This window comes from Urocitellus parryii, chromosome 1, assembly GCF_045843805.1.
Source record: "Urocitellus parryii isolate mUroPar1 chromosome 1, mUroPar1.hap1, whole genome shotgun sequence".
In the NCBI taxonomy this organism is placed as follows: domain Eukaryota; kingdom Metazoa; phylum Chordata; class Mammalia; order Rodentia; family Sciuridae; genus Urocitellus; species Urocitellus parryii.
This window is the reverse complement of record NC_135531.1, coordinates 9,971,254-9,993,313: the sequence shown is the minus strand read 5'-3', so window position 1 is coordinate 9,993,313 and position 22,060 is coordinate 9,971,254. Positions and strand designations below refer to the sequence as shown.

At 41.5% G+C, this 22,060-nt stretch overlaps 1 protein-coding gene across 2 annotated transcripts in view; it reads left to right on the top strand.

Annotated features, from left to right (window-relative positions):
• Nucleotides 1-22,060, top strand: part of Ctnnd2 (catenin delta 2) — a 706,435-nt gene that overhangs the window by 330,932 nt on the left and 353,443 nt on the right. For both annotated transcript variants that reach the window (XM_077795427.1, XM_077795424.1), the window contains exon 7: nt 14,944-15,138. In XM_077795427.1, the coding sequence (XP_077651553.1) occupies nt 14,944-15,138 (195 nt within the window). The remainder of the gene's footprint in view (nt 1-14,943; nt 15,139-22,060) is intronic.

Here is a 22,060-nt window from a genome sequence, read left to right as displayed (position 1 = left end):
AGAAGGCCTTGTGTTCACACTGAATAGACGTGGCTACCAGGTTTTGTCTCCTCAATGTGATAAAGTAGAAAGGATTACCAAGGAATGGGGCGGAATGAGCGGCACAAAAGAGAGACCAAAATAGATTGTCTCTTGGAAGAAACAGAGATAATTTATGGAATATAAAAGATTAGAAGAAATAAGCAAAACCTGTAGATTCTGTGTTGAGTAGGATTTAGGAAGATCCTGGGTTCATTTAATAATAACTGGGATGGTATGCAAAAGGATCAAAGAACAACAACAAATCTCTTCTGTGCTGTAAAAATGTAACTACCAAAGCTAAAGATGTGATAGAATGGCTAGAAAGTCATCAAGGAAGTCACCCAGAAGATAGGACATAGAGGGAAAGAGACAGGAAATATGAGAATAATGCAAGAAGAACCATAGAGGACAAGTCCCTAGATGGAACGCGTTACTGGGGTCTCAGAGAAAGAGCAGGGAGGACCAGAGGATGAGGAGCACATGCCTTCATGGAAAATACCCTCTGCTTGGAATAGACAAGATTCCTTATTCTACATCATGAAATCTCAAACACCAAGAGAGCAGACCTTTTGATCTCTGAGAGAAGTCAAACAGACCCCAACTGCTCCACAGGTGTTATGTTGGATGGCAGAGAACAAGGAGCTGCTCCCAGAGCTTTGGAGGGAAGTAATTCTCAACCCCAAATCTACACACAGCCAATTATCCCCTGAAAAGGGAGAATCAAATATATTAGCTTTACAAGTAATCAGAAAGTCCTCTCCTGTGCACACTGTCCTAGAAAGTTACAGTAGGTGCAGAATGTATCACAACTAAATAAGAACATAAAATAAGAGAAAGACATCCAGAAAAGAACAGGTCCTGAGTAGACAGAAATGAAGACAAGTCCCAGGATAGGAAGCCAGTTGGGAAGCAGGGAATGGGGACTCAGCCCATGCAGTGAGCTGTGCATGTTGTCACAAGTCCCAGAGACTCAGGGTCATGTCAGTATCTCAGCACAGGTAAAGTAAAATAAATTTGTATTTAATTGCACACAGGGAAGTAGAGGCTGTCGTCACATATTCCCAAGGTCCACAGACTGAGGAGCTAGACATAGGTGAGTGGGTATCTTGGTTCCCTCACCTCCCAGCTCTGTGACCTTGGACAGTTTGGTTCAAGTCTATAGATATTTACTGAGCACCTGTTTTGTGTCAGGCAGTGTTTCAGGGCTTGCACACTCAATACTTCTACAATCACACAGTGTCGTTACAAAGATCATGTGAGATTGTGCATTCCCGTCGTTTTGCCCACATGTTAAAAGGACTCTATAAATTATAACTTTTGTTATTAAGGACAGGCACAATATCAGGTTTTAATGGAACTCCAAATATAAATCAATGGAACCTGTGACCGGAATGACCGTGGTGCACAAGTTGCTCAGAACATCATGTCATCATGATATGGAGCCTGATGAATCCCAAGAGGGAAAGGCACCTCCCAGTAAGACAATCAGGGAAGGGTAAGTGAAGGGGGCAGCCCTCGAGGCTGGGTATAATAGACTGCCCTTGTGGCCGTGCATGTACAAGACGGGGAGCTCTAGAGTGAGTTCCATGCTCATGTGAACCAGTGTGCAGAGGGGCCTCAGAGCCTGTGTTCAGTGTGCCAGGGACATACGTGAGTGAGTTTTGTTGTGCAGTTTGGATCTCCTGAACTTCCCTCTGCTTGGAATAGAAAAGATTGTTTATTCTACATCATGAAATCTCAAACACCAAGATAGCAGACCTTCTGATCTCTGAGAGAAGTCAAACAGACCCCACCGGCTCTGCAGGTGTTATGTTGGGTGGCAGAGAAGGTATGACCACGTTTGGGAGGCACTGAGTTGCTTCAAGCAGAAATTTTTATTTGCCTCAGTGTGTGTATATATATATATATATATATATATATATATATTTGTTTCTTTTTTGGTTGCTACAACAAAATACCTGAAGCTGGATGCTTCTAAAGAAAGAAATGTATGCACCACACAGAGTTTCGAGCTGAAGGTCTGAGACTAGCAGCTTCATCTCTTTGAGTACAGTGTGGCAGATGCCATCATGGTGGGGGCACATTAGAGACGGATCAATCACATGATGAGACGGGAAGCCAGAGTACTCCAGGGGTCGTATTTGCTCTTTCACCATAACTCATTCTCTCAAGAACTCACTCGGGTCCCACAAGAACTACACGAGTCTCTTCCAAGGGCAGCATTCCCAGGGACCTCATTACCTTACATGCTCTCTAGGTCCCGTGGCTTGGAGGTTCTACCATCTCACCAGCTCCACACTGGAAACCAAATTTCCAGCATGAACCATCCAAGCCATAACAGTATCCCAGGATTTTTTTTTAAAGGAGCCATTTGTTTAAAAAAGAATAAATCATCTAAAAGTCCATATAAGCTTTTGTCACAGATTAAGGGTCCCAAGAGTATGTAAGTGATATCTGAGACATTAGAGACTGGAAGCGGGTGAGGGTATGTGAGAAAATTGAAGAGGAGTGGATTAACATGGGGCTAGTTCTGGGACACCAGAAAGGAACCAGATCCCAGCCAGGTTCCTTTTTCATAATTGAGAGATGGACCACGTGGTAAAAACCCCATGGTTTGCTAGTACTGAACTCAGAGAATCTTCTTCTCTTTAGGGCTGAGATGAGAAGCAGTATTCTGTGAACTGCTTTTATGTACAGTCCAGAATGACAAAAGCAAACCACAGGAAGTGGATAGAGGGGCACACATAGCCCAGTGTCAACTGGCTGCCAGGACAGTGATGTCATGGCTGGATCCTGAGCACCCAACAATGGAGAAAGCCTGGGTGAAGTTGTGGAGGGTGGTTGGGCTCCTCCCTCCTCTGTGCCTCTGAAGATAATGTCATTGTGGAGCTGAGGGTAAAGATAGTACATAGACATACATGTACGTGTACACATGTGAGTGCACGTGGGCACACACACACTATTGACTAACTAAAATGGATAGGTCTGAAATCTCTAAAGGCTAATCCCAAATAGATCTACGTATATTTATTGTGTCGCATACTACCAAAGCACCAACCTTGGTAAAAAGAAGAAAGTATTTTAAATTCTCTTATGATCAAAAATATAAGAGCATTTCACCAAGTGGGCATGTGGACTTCTGGAGGGCAGCTGACCAGCCCTGCCTGTTTCAGAGCTTCCCCCCAGGAGAGTTCAGCTAATGCTTTGGTCAGCTATTGTAAAGCTAGCTGGTGGAGGAAACTGTTGCAGCCCAGCAAAACCAAAAGCCATTGTTAGTACAAAATGAAGAGTGGACACAGAGATTCCAGAGTCTCCCTAACGTTAGTAAAATGTTTCTAAGTTTGCAATAGTTAACAGAAAACATGGCTCTGTGGGTGGTGAGCATCTGTAGGAGAAAATGTCGGCCTCCTCACCTCTGAGTTTCACAGTTCCTTGGAAAGTGGCCTTTTACCACTTTTACCAGCAGCGGGAATCCAAAGAAGACCATTAATAATTTTTACCAAAGAGTAGGGTTAAGGAGGCCCCTCTAATTGCCGCTTGATATGTGGATATCTTCTGAGACTTGATAGTATTGATTTTTCCTTTTTGGTGTTCTGCTCGGGCCCAGGGCAGAAAAGTGCCAGGTCATTACAGAGGGGGAGTCTGTGCTGAACTTTGTTATTTATTTATTTATTTATTTTATTAGTTGCTCAAGACAATACAGTGATCTTGACATATCATACATTTGATTCCAACAGGGTATGAATTCTCATTTTCCCACACGTACAGATTGCAGGATCACATTGGTTATACATCCCTGTGTTTACATACAGCAATCCTAGTGTCAGTTGTATTCTGCTGCCCTCCCCACCCCCCTCCCCTCCCCTCCTTTCCATCTACTGTGACACTTATCTCTCTCTCTTTTTTTCTTCCCTTCCCCCTCACACCATCTTATGTGTATTTTGTGAACCTATGAGGGTCTCCTTCCATCTTCCTTGCAATTCCCCTTCTCCCTCCCATTCCCTCCCATCTCTATTCCCTGTTTCCTGGTAATCTTCTTCTCATGCTCTTCCTCCCTACTCTGTTTTGAGTCACCTCCCTTCCTGCCTTTCCTGAAGTTTCTGACTTCAGCCTTAGCTCTCTGTGCATGGCAAAAGGTCTGTCTGGGTCCTTTTTTACATGAACACAAATCCCATTCATGAGGGCTCTGCACCCATGATCCAATCACCTTCCAAAGCTCCCCCTACTCAATGCCTTCATGTGGGGGTTAGGTTCCAATGTCGGCCAACATAAAAGTTTGGGGGCAAACACAAACATTTAGACCTCAGTACTCAGTTAACTTACTGTTGTTCACATGGCCACAAACATTCCCCTTCAGGTTGGTAGTCTTCTTACAAACCTGTAACATTTGTTCTGCACTAGAAGAATCAACAGAAATAGACTTTGTGTATTAGAAGGTATCCCTCACATCATGAGAGTTTTATCCCAACTGTTGACTTAGTATGTCTTCCTTGAATACAGACATTATTTAAGAAATGATATGGGAGAATTTAGGTATAGATTAGTTTTATAAATTATGTATAATATTAGGAAACTGGTGCTTTAGTGGCTATAACTGGTATTCTTATGATGATTTTACATACATAATCTAGTAACTAATTGGATTTTAAACTACACTTGCACATACACACATATTAAAATTTTTAGGAGGAAAAGAATCAAAATAAAAATTTAAGCCTTCCTAGAATTTTTCAATAGATAGTGTAATTCTGCTCTTCTCAAATTCTTTTTATGTATGCCAGATTTTATGTAGAACAAAATAATAATAAAATGTTGATACAGACGAGCTATAAAATATAAATATAGACCCTGACTAATCTACGAAGCAGTATGTCATTTTCTCCTCATACGTTTTTTTTGAGAGTTAATGGTGACTTCTGTTCTGAAATTATCATAAGGCCACTCTGTGGGTGTTGGTGAAACACAGAAAGCTGTAGAGAAATGATATGGAGATAATGCATTGGAAGTTTGCATTTTAGAAGCAAAATGTCTGGTTTTTGAAAGAGAATTTGTGCAGACTGTCTATGATATATCTAAGACAAGCTGAGAGAAAAGGCTGGTGTGTAGGATGCTGAGATGCAAAACATCTTAATTCACATATATTTCAAAACATCTTAATTCACATATATTTCAAAATATTACAAGCTACTTAGGCATGCTGAAGCCTGCTTTTATCTGGTGAAGACCCTCCTCCTGTTCATAAAGTCAGAATTTCATGTGCATTCTTGGGCAGAAGCCATAGCATCAAAAAGGAAAAACTCTAGTTCCCCCAGCAATCAGCACTGTGGAAAGCAGGACAAGAGTCCCCTTTGGAGTCTCAACCTGTTTGTCCTGTTTGTATCTCAATTAAAAAAAAAAAAAAAAAAAAAAAAAGATGGATGAGGACCACAGTGTTCTGGGTTCTTTCCATGGAAATATCCATAATGACCCATAATAGTGAGGTCTAGAAGCCAGACTCCAGATGCACTGTTCAAATATTGCACTAATGGGTTATTGAGAGGTAGCTGTCAAGAAATAAAATGACACTCATTGAATTTTATCCCCCTTGTTGATATTTTTTTTAAAAAAGGATCTGTATGAGTATGAGACTGGCCATTAAAAATTCTGGGAAGTGACTAATTAATAAAGCACCAAATCATAAGTTGTTTTGCATCAATAGTTAATTAGGACAATAAGAAAATAGCATGAAGCCAAACATGTGGCTCACTCCATTCAGTGAAGAGACGTGATTTGAAGCAAATTTTAAATACAAGCCCCCTCTCATGTGAAAATTTAACTTTCCCATACTCAACTTCTGTGTGTGCAGATGACCAAATACTATAATTACAAGCCTGAAATAATAGTATTACAATTTGAAATTCATTGCTCCCCACATTTCATTTTGCCCAGTCTCACTGAGAAGGTTTTAAAGTGCCTAGGTAGAGTCTTTTTGGGGGACTTTAAACCGGCTTCAGTCTGAAGCTGTTTTAGAAGATTCCTAAGCCATCACAGGACACAGAATTGTCCTATTCTGACTCCTGCACACATACCCACTAGAGAACATCAGGAACCCTGGCCCCAGAGCAGCTGCTCCTTACAAGCTGAAATCTGTGCAGGACAGAGACCTTTTCCAGAGGCCTATGGAAGAGAAGAGAGGCAGGAAATGTCCTGAGGTCTATGCAGGGCACAGCCTGTGGACTCCCAGGGACTTCCCAGTAGAGGCTAATTGCAGCACAGGGTATACCATGCTGAAGCAAAACCCATGTCCTCATTGTCCTGCTTTCAAATGTATTGCTACCTTCTTGCACACTTTAGAAATGAAACTTCCAGCTAACAGGCACTCCCTGTAATCTAGGAACAGGCGTTTCTGGGGATGCCATGAAGCTCTGGCTTAAGGGGCCTGCAGAGAGACCTGTGCTCCTCAAGATCCTGCATCTTGCCCCAAAACTCCAGCTTTGAAACTGACTGTCCAAGCTAGGTCACTTCTCAGCAGCATCCAGAGAGTGACTGTTTATTCCCCGGGCCTATCCCTGAAGATCTTGGTTGGGAGTGGACCCCACACATCAAACTCTTTGAAAAGTCCCCAGTGAGTGCTATACAGATTCTCTCAGGGTGCAGAAGCAGTGAGTTTTCTCCTTATGTGTGGGCACTGCAGCAGTGTTGGCAACCTGTGTACCTGTTGCCCCAGAAACACTGAGATCACAAGTGTTCCATTCTGAAGTCCATCCTGTGGTTGGAAAGACATGTTTTGCTCCCTAGAATTGACTCTTGCCCCAGATGGCCTACTTCAGAAGTCCTTCGTGGGCCTCTGTTGTGACCTGACCACCTAGAGGCAAGTCTTTCTATAGCAGCCCCAGGATGCTTACATGTCCTCACGGGCACACAGCATGTGCATACTGAACCTGGAATGTCGGCTACCTGCCAGGCCTCACCTGCATGGCCAGTATTCAGCTGCACCCTTGATCTGCCTTTGCTGAGGCTTCTTTTGTCCCCTCCATAAAGCAGGGCATTGTGGCATTAATATGTCTGCTTCCAGGGCTGCAGATGGGTGTCAAAATTGATGTCCTCTAGCAACCAGATACATATGTACAGCTGGACCTGGAGTTGCTGGCTTCCAAACCTGATCAGCAGCACCAGCTTCACTGAGAGCTCTTTAGAAATGCACCACTTTGGGCCATGCCTCAAACCTATGGAGTCAGAGCCTGAACTCCAATCAGGACATTCCTATGCACGTGGCAATTTGAGAAACACTGACATGCATGACTACTACATTTGGAGGTACTCTACCTGACCTGAGATGTGAAAGCAAAAACAGTTACAGGAACAGGTGCCATACCACCAACCCCATGGGTTTCACTATGTGGATAGAGTCTTAGACAAATAGTGTCCACAGCACTTCATTGAGTCAGAGCTGGGTGTGAGCTATGGCTTAGTACCATCCATTGCATGGTAGGTGAGGAAGCAATGCAGCATTTGGCTAAAAGTGAGAATGGAAAAGGCCCACCTATGAATACAAAGAGGTAAAACCCACATTCCTTGTTATATCCCATTGCCACTGTCTCCTTCTTTTCCAAATATCTGCCTGTCACAAAAAGAATCTAACAAAAGTAGACTGTTTTCTTAAAAGCTTGGGAAGAAATGCTTGTGGTTACAAGAACAAGGGGCATATGTCTGTACGGGGGATGGAATGCCAGGATCACAGTAACTGCCATATCCTACCGGAGATTTTACCCATTACGTATTCTCCCTCAAAGTGTTTGAATCACATTAGATTATAGTATTCACTTAGTAGAAGGGGCAATGAGATTTAATAATTACAATAAATCATATTGGAGACCTCATGGAGAAAATCACAGGAACAAATTAATCCTCTGTGTTTTGTATACTGACGGAGACTACATGACTATTCAAGCTTTTAGTGATAGCAAAGCTGTACTGTTCGTATAATATATGAAAATCTGGGATTTGTGAAACAGATCAAATAGGAGAGCATTTTTTCTATCTAAAAACTGAATTGTCATAGAATTATTTTGTGTCATCACAGTGAACTCACTAGGCTACAGTGTTTTATTGAATGCACATGAATTAATACGTTCCTAACATCAGTCTGAAATATGACTCTTATTCTATATTGGTAATGTTCCCACATGATCTCCCATTTATAATAACATGAAAAATCATATCAAATGAATTAGTGCTCATGTGCTAATGAAATTCAGCTAATGAACTTGACCTGGGAGATATGGGGAAATATTTTGGAGTCCTTTAAATACTAAAATTGGTTTGTGAATTCCTAGTCTTCAAGTAAGAAGTGGATATTGGAATTTTGATTCAAGTCAAAAGCAAAAATCAATAAAAAAAACGAGTAAATCATAGTGTACAGAGTTCAGAAGGAAGGGTGCAATGGACTCACAGACTTTTGTATATTCCCAAAATAGCACTGTGAAGTATAGCTTTCTCAATGCACTTTCTTTTGAGGCAAGTTGTTATGATGAGGTATTTCTCTGATCCAGGATGAAATATTTGCATCTTTCATCAATTTATCTAGTACATGCTTATAAGATGGTAACACTAACCAATATTTTAAAAAATGTTTATAGGCTGGTAAAACTCCCCCCCCCCCGAATATAATGGTAACAGACATAAAGCCAAACTGTTTAAAGAAGTTCAAAGTCCACAAAATAACTATTTCAAAGCCATCATCTATCACAGAGGCTAAGTATCTGCACAGGACATGCTGCCTGGCCAGAGTACTTAATGTTGGTGACAGAATGGCAGAAAACATACCCCTCAAGTCAGGAGCCCAGCAGAGGCAGACCTGCCATGGAGATGTATGAGGAGAAAATCAACTTTAATGCCAGGCTCTGCCCCTCTTCATAAAAGTTCTCTTTTACCCTTCACAGATTTACTTCCATCAATAACTATTGATGCATGAACTGATTGCACAATTTTTTAAAAGCCTGGACTCCTAGATTCTACTTTGGACTTCCTTTCATAGCACAGGAATTGATAGCTTTTTCTTCTGAAGATAGTTCTTTATCTCAGAAATGAAAAGACTCCTCTCTGCTACCTGTTCATATGCACATGGCCAGCTGGCTGCCTCCCAAGTGCTACAATGTCATTTCCCTCTTTTTCTAAGTCTATTTCTTTGCAAATGAGCATTTGAAACTGAATGGCAAATTTGAAGAGACCAGTTTAATGATAAGGACATTCTTAACCACCTTAATATATATATTTTAAAATGAAAACATGCAAAACTATATTTCTTTGGAGAAGCAGGTGAATTTGCATTAAAGCAGAATTAGACATCATAGAGTATAGAAATACAAGAATATAAGTGGGTCCCTATGAAAAACTGAATGGACCTGTAACTGGCATAAGATGGTAGAATTGATATTGTTTGAATAAAGTAAGAAACGATAAATTGAGGATTTTTGTTTGTTTGTTTTTCTTCCAGCCTGTTTCTTCTTCTCTGCTTTATTTGAGGCAGGGAAGCTCATGGTGTGACCCCTGATCCCTGCATTAGAATCAGAAGGCTTAGGGGTGTTCATTAAAATTTGCACTATTGCAGTCCAATCAGACTGACCCAATCAGAATCTCTTGGAGGTTGTATCCAGAAATCTACATTTTCAACAGGTTCCCAGTTGATCATTTGAAGACTCAGTGAAGACTTAAGAAATAATCATAGTCTAAGAAATTAAAATTCTAATTAAGAAAGTAGTTAGAGCTAAAACTTGGGCAGCTCTCACACTTTTGTTATGTGCAACCTACCACTGAATGTTTCAGATTCTTTTGATAAAATAAAAATATATTGTTGCTGTGTTGTGAAATTTTGAGTTTAAAAGAAATGTGCCTCAGCAGTTTGGGAGGCTGAGGCAGGAGGACTGTGTATTCGAAGCCAGCCTCAGCAACTTAGTGAGACTGAAAGCAACCTAGTGACACCTTGTCTCAAAATCATTTTTTTAAAAAGGGCTAGGGATATAGTTCAATTGTTAAGTACCCCTGGGTGGGGATGTGGCATAATGGTAAAGGAACCCTGGTTTCAATCTCAGTGCCGAGAGAGAGAGAGAGAGAGAGAGAGAGAGAGAGAGAGAGAGAGAGAGGGGAAGGATTAAATAGACACTAATAATAATTCTATAAATACTGTGAAATGGATCTGTTACTGATGTCCTTTGCTGCCATAGCTCAGTTCCTCTCTTTGAGGAACATACAGCTATTTATTCAGTGTGGCCCAGTCTCTCACCTTCTGTAGTTCTCAGCTAAAACATCAGACACTCAAAAAACTTTCTTGACCTTCCTATCCAGATAATCTACCTGCCTGAGCTTGGACTCCTCTTCCCCTGCCTACCTCCGTTCCCTTATCCCATCTGCCTGAATGTGAGAACTCACTTTCAAGACCAGGGACTTTTTCTGTCTTGAGCATCATGGTGCCCTCATCTCCAAGAGGCTGCCCAGGGCACTCAGTAAATGTGTTGACTGAAGGAAGGAATAGATCAGTATGGATTAACTGGCACATATAAACAATTGCACATAAAATCTAGCTCATAGAAATGTAGTTGCAAGTAATTCCAAAAGTAATAAATGTTACATCTTGTTGGTCAACTGTAAGCACAGCTTGTTGGATTCTGACTCAGTGAAAACACAGTGTGAAAGATTGGCAGCCTAGGCAGTGAGCCAGGCTTCAGATTGTCCTACACGTCTGTTGCTGGCTTCTGACTTAATTAGCAAGTATTTATTGTCACTAATGTGAAGGTTTCATTTATGTCATATTTCTTCCTAAAAAGAATTTTACCTTTCCGTGGTCATTTTAGTATTTTCTCCCCTTTTGGACTCCCCTGCATTCTTTGCAATTATCCATTAGAAAGCAACAAAATTTTTTCTACAAAGAAAAATGATAAGATTTACAGTTTGCAATAATATTTAACAAAATTATCAGAAAAATCTTTGACATTTAGAATATTTCAAAATTAAATCTTTAGGTTGTTTTTGAATTTGAATGGTTTATGTTAAGAAGTATTTGATTTTTTTTCCAAATCAAAAGATACATATGCATGAGCTGACAACATTTCTTGAGGCTAAGATTAAATGGCACGAGAACTCCTGGTTTCTTGTGTTGCTTTATCAGTGGCACAACACTTTCGTATATGAGCTCCCTTGTCTCAATCCTCCCAAAATCCTAGGCTTAGAGATGCATATATTATTATCTCTGTTTCACACTTGAGTAAACTTAGCATCAAAGGATTTTGGTTATTTGCCTTGGTTCACCCTGCTGATTAGAGACAGATGAGGGGCAAACTTTGTGTCTCCTTATTTCAAGTTCTTTGAGCAACACTGGTGCAAAAATAACAGCAATAAAATTAGAAAGTGCCTTAGTCTTTCTGTTTACTTTGAAGTTTTGAACATTATACATCAATGCCCTGAGCCGTCTCTCATGTAGAAAACTTGGTGGTGAGACATGATGTCAAGCTTCCATGCAGGAATTGCAGGTGGAGATGGCAGCCGTGGCCTACTGGTGCCAATGTGGACACAGGTTCAGCTGTTTTTTTTCAGTCTGTCCAGCTCTTTGAGCCTCTGAAGTTCCTCCCACTCTCCTTCCATGGGACTGAACCTTTTCCTCTTTCCTCCCACACCCAGATCACAGCTGAATGGCAAGGAGCCATTCCAGCACCCATCACAGTGGAGAGAAGGCTCTGAGGTCCCAAGACAAATGGTAGACCTGATAGAGCAACTGCCTCTGACCCAATCCAAGGTCAGCTTGCATATCCTCCTCCAGAGCATCTTAGGCCTGCAGGAGCTATGGGTGCACCATGCACACATGGGCAGATTCTGAACACTCTTCAGGCTTCCGGCATCACAGTCTCTCTTGAGCTGGAGGCTGAGTGTTCACGTTTCAGACATGCATCTTCAAAGCCCTTTCAAAATCACATTGTTCATGAAAATTGCCAGTGCCTGAATTCTCTAGCCACTAACTTTGTCATATGAGGAGAAGAAATAGGAAGAATAGAAACATGTGATAAAATTGAAGTGTTAGTGCTAGAACTGTTGCAGAAATTGGTCATGAAATGTTATATGGACACAGATATTATTCTTGCAGGATGTATATCTTCAAGGTCAGGGGAGGCTGTCAGTACCATTGGTCTGGTTTTCTCTTTTGCTTATCCATGTTTTGATTATATTTTTCTATTCTGCAGTTCTGAGTCCTCAACGTGGTCAAGGTCAAGTTCCCAGAATTGTTCTCTACTAACATAATAGATGAGAACATTTGGCCTTGATGTCTATGACATTTTGGACCAAATCAGAATTTCTTCAGCAATTTTCTTCTTATGATAGTATAGTATATGGTACTTTAGACTCACTGTTAAATAGGCCATAATGCTGATGGAAAATTCCCACTAAAAAAATACATTTTCTTTGAATTAGCAGATACATCTTTGTGAAATTTTGGTGCATATTCCCGAAAATTGTTATGTGATATTCTTTCTCTCAAAATTGCCCAAAGTCCAATAGATCTTGTGAGTATGGATCCCCTGATACATTCTTCTTAAACAAGGGTAGTAGAACACATGAATTCTAGCAGAGGCACTTTTAAACTTTGATTCCTTGCCTCTCTTCCTTCCCCTAATTCTTTATGTCTCTCTTATAGCTTATAACTGTGCCCATCCACAGATATTGAAATCCGATCACAATGGATCAGCAGTATAAACAATGCTCCTTTTAAAATGCCTTATCTCCTTCCATGTTCTGCATGATGCTTAAATGTCCAACTGTATTTTACACAAGTATTTTTGCAGGAAAACACTATGAGCTTATAGTTTCACCAGCAGCATGATAATAGGAGAAAAATATATGGCACACTATTTAAATCCTCAATAATTTTATGATCATCAAGATCAGCACATTGAAATTATATCCACAGAGGTAGACTTTACGTTTTGCTTAGGACCCCATGATTGATGGATGGTACTAATAAGAAGTTCCTTATGCCAAGAGGATCCTCACATATGCCCTATGATCATGTCACCACTTAGAGGTTCAAGCAGTTCCTCTGGTGGTTCAATATGAGATGGTTTTTGAGACTGAGAACGAGGGAATGGTGATAAAGTTAGCACTCTACCAATGATGGCTAACTTCTATTTAACTATACATTTGGATATAATCATTACTTCCTTGTTTCTACACTTTTGAATCCTTAGTGATGCTATCTGAATCTTCGGGAGTTAAGCATTGTCAGCTGAAACTCAAGGTGTGTTGTACTTAAATATATTCCTGGAAAATCTGATCTGGAGATAATATTCAGTGCAGTGTTGGCATTTGACAAATCAGATGCAATGAACCTAATTATGCAAAACAATTATTTCCAATCCATCATTCATCTCAACACTATCTAAATCAGACATTATTTAATTACTGCAAAGGGAAAGGTAAGGATCTTGCCTGCCCTACTTCTTTCCTTTCCTCAAAGCAAGCAGTGCTTTTTATTAATACTGCATTCAAAGCATTCTCCACATTGCCCCCTCATCCGGAAATGTTGTTTTCTGTTTATTTAAATTCAGAGCAGCATGTGCTAAATGTATCAGTAAAACATTTATCTGTCAGCAATTTCGAAACTTTTGAATGGCTTTTTTCTTCAAATACACTAGATGAGAATATTCAAATCCTTTGGTCATATGTTCCTAAAGAAGCGACCTTATCTGTGAGCATTTGAAGATTTTGGCTTGTTGGTGTCCTCTGGGAACGGCCTGGACAAGTAGAAGGGACATAGAACTATCCAGAGACTCTGTCAAAGTCAAGGAGTTCCAACCCACATGTATTTTAGACTGCAGTGGAGAGCTCTAAATTTGGCCTATAGAAGGGACAGCTGGCAGTTGAATTCCAATGTGTCAAGTGGGTACCCACTGGGGGGATTTCACTGAAGGGTCCTTCTCAAGCCAGCTGTAGTCTCCTTTGTTCTCTTGTTGTCATGGATAGACCATGTCTCTCTAGGCTCCCCAGGTCCATCTCAGGCCCCAGTTCCCCTGACATTTCTCCTCTAATATTGGCTCTCGGCATCTGTTGGCTCAGCTCAGGATGTGCAGAGGCTTCCTTCCCTAAGAAACATCTGCCAGGTTCCCTGGTCTACAATATTACTTCAAAGGAGCATTTTCCCCATAACATGCAATCAAGTGTCATAAATAAGGGCTCACAAATGATAAAGAGACAAATGATTTGTGGCCTCAATTTATAAATAAACCAGTCAATGACAATCATATATATGTGTTTTTTTTTGTTTTGTTTTGTTTTGTTTTTGGCTAAATGCAAATACACCAGTTTGGAGAATCAAGAATAAAAGAAAATATAACTCAGAAACCTTTTTCTTTAATGTCTACTTCTCTCAGGGTCTCAGGCTGCTGTCAGCCCAGACATTTTTGACTCCTTCATTGTCCTGGGAAACACTGCTGATGGGAACAGATTCCTGTCTACTTCCTAGAGGCAGCATCAAGGTGGTTTTGCCTTTGTGGCTCCTTCATTTCCTCTTCACTTACGATATTTCTGTTGTATAATTAGGGTATGAGGACTGTGGGTAATAAGAGGTTTTTAGAATCCACTGCCTGCCTTATTCCTTTGGTGAGGAATCCAGTTACATTCATCAGGCTGTGAGAAAACTGATGTTTCCCCATTTTTGTTCAGTGTGGACTTATCTCAGAAACATTATCGTCCTCAGAGTGATCAGCTCTGGGAGCAAATCAAGGCCGCTGAATGGCGTGATAAGCTGATCAGCTTGAGGGGTTGCTGCCATTTTATGGTATTCGTTTGGTTTTCTGAAGATTGCAATCATTCTGTCTCTCCCCACATTCAAATATTCTTGGATAGAACTCGGTGTGAATATTGGCTGAGCTTTAATGTGCCCCTGTTAATTTATTTCAGCTGGGTCCCGAGCCTCATACAGCAGCCAGCATGGGCACCTGGGCCCTGAGCTGCGGGCCCTGCAATCCCCAGAACACCACATAGACCCCATCTACGAAGACCGCGTCTATCAGAAGCCCCCTATGAGGAGTCTCAGCCAGAGCCAGGGGGACCCTCTGCCGCCAGCACACACCGGCACCTACCGCACGAGCACAGGTGTGTATTCAGGACCCCACTGCCAGTCAAGAGGGGGTGGGATTCCTTGGGAGCTTAAACATTGCCCCCAATGAAACGTGTGCGAGTGTGCATGCATGTGTGCCTGTGTACCTGCTCCCCACCAGCATTGTCACCTGCCCCTACCAGCAATGTCTGAGGTAATGAGGGTATAAACAGAATGTGACTTCAATTTAGCGAACAGTATATACTATGAATGACGGAAGTACAATGGGGATTGGAAGCCTAATTTGTCAAGCAGGAAAATTGAAAGAAGCAGTACTGATGTTTCATACCTCCTTATTAATTTACCTAATGAACATAAGTACTCCAAGAAAACATAGCCATTACAGAGAACATAAAATGCAAATGCCTGATGATCATAAGTGTTTTTTAATGGCGTCATCTACTTATTTGGCAAGCTTGGGGGAAAAATATTTACTAAAAATGTAGCATATTTTGAAAGGTACACTTGTATTTTGTTTCATACACATGATAAGTTGAATCACATGAAATTATTGTTTAAAGGTCTGATGCTGGCAGTTGCTTGTGATTCAATCAACTCTATAGCTCTCCTGAATTAGATCTGTTTTGAATTGTACAAAGTCATAGGCCACAGGAAAAAAGACAAGGTTTCCCAGAGTATATGGCTATTTAGAAAACAATTGATCTAATGTCATGATTACTGTGTTAGAGGACAGCCAAGGGGATGTTGCTGGTCTGCAGAACTGTAGCTCTGTCCTTTCCTCTGCAGTCCCCCAGTGCTGACAGTAGCTGAGGATCTGGTCCAAAACTTGGCAAACAGATCTGGGTAGCCTCAGAGTTTTGTAATGTCTGGTGGCCACTAACTACAGTGTAGCAATTTTGTTAAACTCCATTATGATACTAAATTACACGTTTTGAAATCAAGACCAGCTAAGCTACTTTTATCGTTGATTATTGATATTTACATTAGAGTGTTTCACTGTCTCATAGGAAGAAAGGCGCCAAACACTCTTTATTTTGTTTCTGACATCGTAAATGCTGCCCCATGTTAATAATACATATCTTGGTATAGATGAAAAAGAATACCCATTTATTCTTCTGTCAGATTTCTCTCACCTTCAGCCTGCTAGGTCTACTCCTGTCTGGAGTTGGACTACTTGAACATTTTATTTTTGCATATGATCAACTAAGGTAATCTTATTTCTGTGTACTCCTTGTCAAGGAGAAGTAACAATTTCAGTGACATTCAGTACCTAATTTGAATAAAAACTGATGGCAAGAGAGATTTATTAATTCTCTGTTGCATATGCGTACGCTGTTAGAATTATCTCTTGTTAATCAACTTCTAGAGGATTCATGAAAAATCCACTATCATAATTTAAAAAAAAAGCTTAATTAATCTATATCACATTGAAGATAGTATAAGGCTCACACTTTATGAAAACAAACAAAATGAAACTGTAGTGTTTTTCTGTAAGCCTAGAGTCCGTAAATGGTGGCCCGGGGGCCAGATTCAGCTCACCACCTGGTTTAGCAGCACTCAAAAGAGTTAAAGAATGACTGCTCTGTGTTTAAATGGTTGGAAAAGATCAGAAGGTGAAGGATGACTTGTAATATGTGCAGATGGCATAAGAGTCCCATTTCAGTGTCCAGGAGTGAAGCACAGACTGCAGTCCCACCCTTGTGCCTGTGCATCCCTGTGGCCAGTCTGGCTCCAAGTGACAAGAGTTAAGAGGCTGTGAGGAGACTTTGGGCTGGCAAAACCAAGAGTAAAGAGCATTTACGCTCTGGCCCTTTGCAGGGGGACTTTGCTGACCCCTGCTGTATGCCATCAACAGAGAGCTTTCTGAGTGAACCATGTTCTTCTCCTCTCCCGCCTCTGAGGGCAGGTGACAGTGACCTCCACATACTTCCAGGGGAAGACCTGTGTGCCCCAGGGCTTAGCCAGTAATAATCATGGCAGAGATCCACCAAGGTTGTGACATCCAGATGTCTGAGGCCACATGCCAGCCTGCACCTTTGAACTGGAGACCTTCCTTGAATTTTAAGGAAATCTGGTGGTTTACACAATACTATGAAGTGCATAGATGGTCTTTAGGGAACACAGGTGGAGGAGGAGAAGCTACCTCATTCAAACTCTTAAAGTGTGAAGCCACAAGCTCTTTCCTCTGTACCTGCCCAGGTTGCCCCTTGTCCACACCTGAGCTATTTCATATTCTCACATTTTTCTGAATCCAGAAATCATCTCTATCAGAGCCTGCATAGTTGAGAAACTTTATATATATATATCTCCATACTGTATAATTTTAAAGTCTATCTAGCATAACATATACCTAAAATTAATATTAAAAACTAGAAACTAAAAATAATGAAATAATGATAAAATAGCTATAATGAGAAATTCTAAGGTAGCTTTCCCACATCCTTCATATGCCCTGTGCTACGTGCCTAATGCTGGAGACCACTGGGGCAGACCTTGAAGAGGCTCCCAGGGATGGGGAGAGGCTGATCCCATGGAGAACTGGACAGGTCCTCATAAGGCTTGTTAGACCTGAGTGCTCAGGACCCCTGGCTCTTAGCTTGGATTGGTACTGGAGTGACCGGAGCAATGAGTCTTACCTTTCTGCTCCCAAGTCCTGGGCCATCATCTAGAGTTCCTTTGGTTGGATCCCTAAAGCATTTCAGACAATGCCTTAGAGTGGGCTGAGGAGGTGGAAAGCCAGTTGCTTCCCATCAGTGAGTCCACTCTTAGGAATGAAGACAGGTATAAGACGCTTCCACACTTAACACCTGATGAGTTGGGATATAGAATCAAGCATGAGAAAGAGAATGAGGTTATTCACACTCTGGCTACTTTCAGGAGTGTTTTAGTTGCTCTGAACATATTTACTAATCCCCAGAACAATGCTAGAACAGAATCGGTATTATGGTGCTCACTTTATAGATGAGAAAGCTGAGGCACAGAGGTGTTGAGTGCACAGGTTGTGTGGAGCCAGCCTTTAAACCTTTGCTCCCAGACAGTCTTGCCCAAAATCTTGGCCTTGGGAAAAACTGCATTTGTAAATATCATCATTTAAAAACATTCAGCTTCACAGATGAAAACATATGTATATTCAACAGATCTCACTTGATTGAGAAGAACTGTTGAATACACATTGTATACTAGGTGCTCCGTCACAGTCAAAGAAGCTCAGATCTCTTCTTGAGCATGTTTCATTCAGTTTCAGAGAAGGAACATGAAAAATTACCGGGTAGTGGGTGGTAAATTTTAAAGGATAAATTAATATCCCAGATAAAATCAAAGGCAAAGTATTAATAAAAACACTGAACAGCATATTGTGAGTCTTTGCTTTTGTGCTGGATGACATACAACTCAAGACGAGACTGTGCTATACACAAATTGAAGGATCTCTTTGCCCTGGTCTTCTGCTCATGCCTCCTAAAGATGGCCATCCTGCTCACAGGGAGAGCCTGGCCATGGGCAGGTGTGTGTTTCTTCTGTCCACCTGCTGTTGTCCAGCGCTGCAGCTGCACTCTCTACTGGCTGGGGCACCTGAGCATTGCTCTGGGATCCTGTGATTGGTCTCTTTCTCCCCTGGTCAACCCCATGCTGACCTCATCCCTTGGAGTGTCTTGCACCAAACACCACCAACTACTCTGAATAATAGACTGCTCTGGGTGGAGATTTGCCAAGAGCTGACTACACAGGGGACACCGGAAAGCATCTTCAGACATTAAAGAAGAGTCAGGCTAAAGCTCCCTAATCTTCCCCACCAAGAAAAGTGACCCAGGTGGCATGTCCCAAGGCTCAACCCGTCACCTCTCTCTACCTTCCTTCTCTGCTGCTGTAAGGAAGAAGTCCATGCCTGCTGCTTTCTAAGGAAGACAATTTAAACCTCAGATGCCAACTCAGTTTACCTTTGGGCATTCAGAAAACTCCTCTGGTTTTCTTAAACCATAAAGCTACCTAACCATCCTGTTAGGGACCTCATGGACAGGCATTTAGGAACATTTAGATCCATGTTTGAGGATCAAGAGGCCCAAGCCCCTCCTCACTCCTCCTCTGCAGCTTGTGAATGGTGAAACATACACATAGGTGTCACTGTTTACATAGGAATCAATGCCACTTTATGAAGGCACACATTCAACAAAGACTGTGTGGGAGAGCATGTGGGCTGAAGGGTGTCTCCTGCCCCCTCGCAGTCCCAACTCCTGTCATGCCCCTGCACACCCAGGCCTGCAAGATACGACCCACATGTGTTAATCCCCCACCCAGGCCAGCAGAGGCTGCAGGCCGTGAGGACAGTCCTGCCAGCCTCTCTGGTCCCAGAAGTTCTATGAGTAGAGACACAGTACAGCAGCTGAGCTCCTGCCCAGACAGAGCAATTGAGGGTCAGAAGCCAGTATGGTGGCTCCAGGGATCTGGTGTCCTTAAAGGAAGGAGAAAGAGTTACTTGTGACTCAGCAGTGGTCCCTGGTCACCAGGCTGTCTCAGAGAGTGCCCCATCACCAGATATGATGACCGCTTGTTTCTTATAGGACCACTAAGTGGGCTGGGGAGATGGCAAAGGAGGCCACTGTCCCTGGATGGAGAGACAGGATTTTTTTGAACCAGAAATGGCAGCTAGGCCTTTGTATCACCCCAGTGTTGGGGTACTAACAGCTGCTCGCACAGTGAAACACAAGAAGGCACAGTTTTAACGAAGGTGTCTGTTTAGGTGAAACACACATTTCTTCTGAGATGAGACTGTCAGAACCAGAGCTTGTACAATCAGAAGGACAGCAGGACAAGGAAAGTGTGGGCCTCATGCATCCCTTAGGGAAAAGTCTATTAAGTAGAAACTGAATAGCCACGATTTCTATTTTAAACCCCAAATGTGAATGATGGCCAACTTGGAAGCCCTTTGGTCAACACAGACGTTTGACTGTGATACTCCCTTGAACACATTTTTGCAAATGAGTGGAAATGACCCACAAATGCTGTGATGCCAGTCCTGGGAGTTTGTTTTGGATAAATGTGACTCTGGGTGACAAGTGACACCAAACATCCCTGAGGCAACTGTCAGCCTGGAATGAGGGAAGAATTGTGGTTAACAGGCTGCAGGGAGAAAACCCACCAGGTATCTTCCTAGGGTGATGAGCACTGGAACAAGGAAAGAAAAAGAAACGTGGTGAAAATAACTGCCCACGTGGGGAAAGTGTTTTAAAAAAACTCGATTCTCTGCAAAAATAGCCAATATTGGATGAAGTTGTAGTTGGATTACATAAGACCTTCCTCTGTGTAAAATTTTCTTATTCTTTACTAATATGTAAATATTAGATTGAGTATCAAAACTAAAATTGTAATTTGAGTCTACAAAATGTGGATTATTAAAAGTGTATTAATTCTTGTTCCTTCTGCCTGAAAGGTCAAGTGTTTCTCATTAGAATAAGTCAAATAAGATTTTCTGTTACCTCTCAGTTAAAATTTTTACTGTTTTGTAACTTAGGGGTGTCACTAAGTGGTAGAGGGCTTGCTTGGCGGTCACCAGGCCCTGAGTTTGATATGCATCACCCCCTAAAAAAAAATCACTGCCTTTTGTAATCCAAAAGTCAGGGAAACATTATTACCCAATTGAAAATTTTAAATGAGCCCAATGATAAATATCTTAAAAAAAAGTTCCATTTGCCCAGTTGTTTTCTTATATCAATTCACTTAAGATGCTATAAATAAAATGTCTACTTATACCTTAGAGAAGACAAAGTGTCTGATGGCAGAGCAGTTAATTGATAAAATTAAAAATCATGAAAACTCATGATGTTGTGCAAATGCATGTTGAGGATCATGTGGATTGATGCCAACCAGGAGTACCCATAACTGATACCATTGCTTTGTCCTGGAAGGCATACCCCAACCTCCTGGGAGTTCACTTTACCCCTTGAGTTATGCCAATAAGCACAGCAATGTTGAAAAGAACAAAAGCCGAAGATTATGTGACAATCTGAACATTGAATGGGGCCTTAATATAACACTGTAAGTTGGAACTTAGAAAGAAGTAAGACATTGCCAGAAGATACTCACTCCACTGTGAAGCCATACTCACACATAGCGGCTTCTGTCCTCAACACCTGATATTTTCTATCAGAGTAGACTAGAGGCTCTAGACCTTACTAATATGACTGTCTTAATTCTTGGAAACATTAAAATTTTTAGAAAAATGAACAAGATCAAGATCATGGTTTCACTTGAAATGGAAATGTTTACTTTCTAGTATAAAAAGGGCCACAGCACCATTGGTCCCACATCTCCTGGATCCCAGTCTCTGTCCCTGATTTTCAGAGCCTCAGCCAGTTAATAAGGCTCTTTGTTCAAACACTTAAGCACCCTGGGAGTGTCTTTGGGACTTCTTATTCAGCAGGTAGACATTTGGATATATAAGGAATATAATAGGTCTTTTAATCGTAACCACATCCTGTCAAGTACTTGATATTATGACATTTAGTGCTTAAGAAGGTGGAGTAAATTTTTTTGTTCAAGGCTAATGCTGTTCTTCAGCCACCTGGTCTTGCTCCCAGCTCTGTCTCCACATGACCCTCCCTGAGGCCACATGAATCATCAGGAAACATGCTCATGTTTCCCATGCAGCCCCCCTTCCTGCCTTCCCCTCTTGTCCTGTGGCAAGGGTGCAGAGACCTCTTTATCCCACCCCAGGTGAAAGAAATGAATCCAACTTGGATACATGAGCATTTTCTACCCACTCCTCCATTTCCATTTTGATGGGAACTTTTATCCAAGGACCTTCATCCAGGTCTATTCTGTTTTCAGTTGGAGTCAATTCTTGCTGTTTCTAAGGAAGAAGCCAAAGAAAATCACAACATAGATTCTGAGGAATATTAAAGTGGGGCAAGTCACCTAGGTAACAGGACTTGATCAGGCACACTGTGTGTCTCATTAATTTGT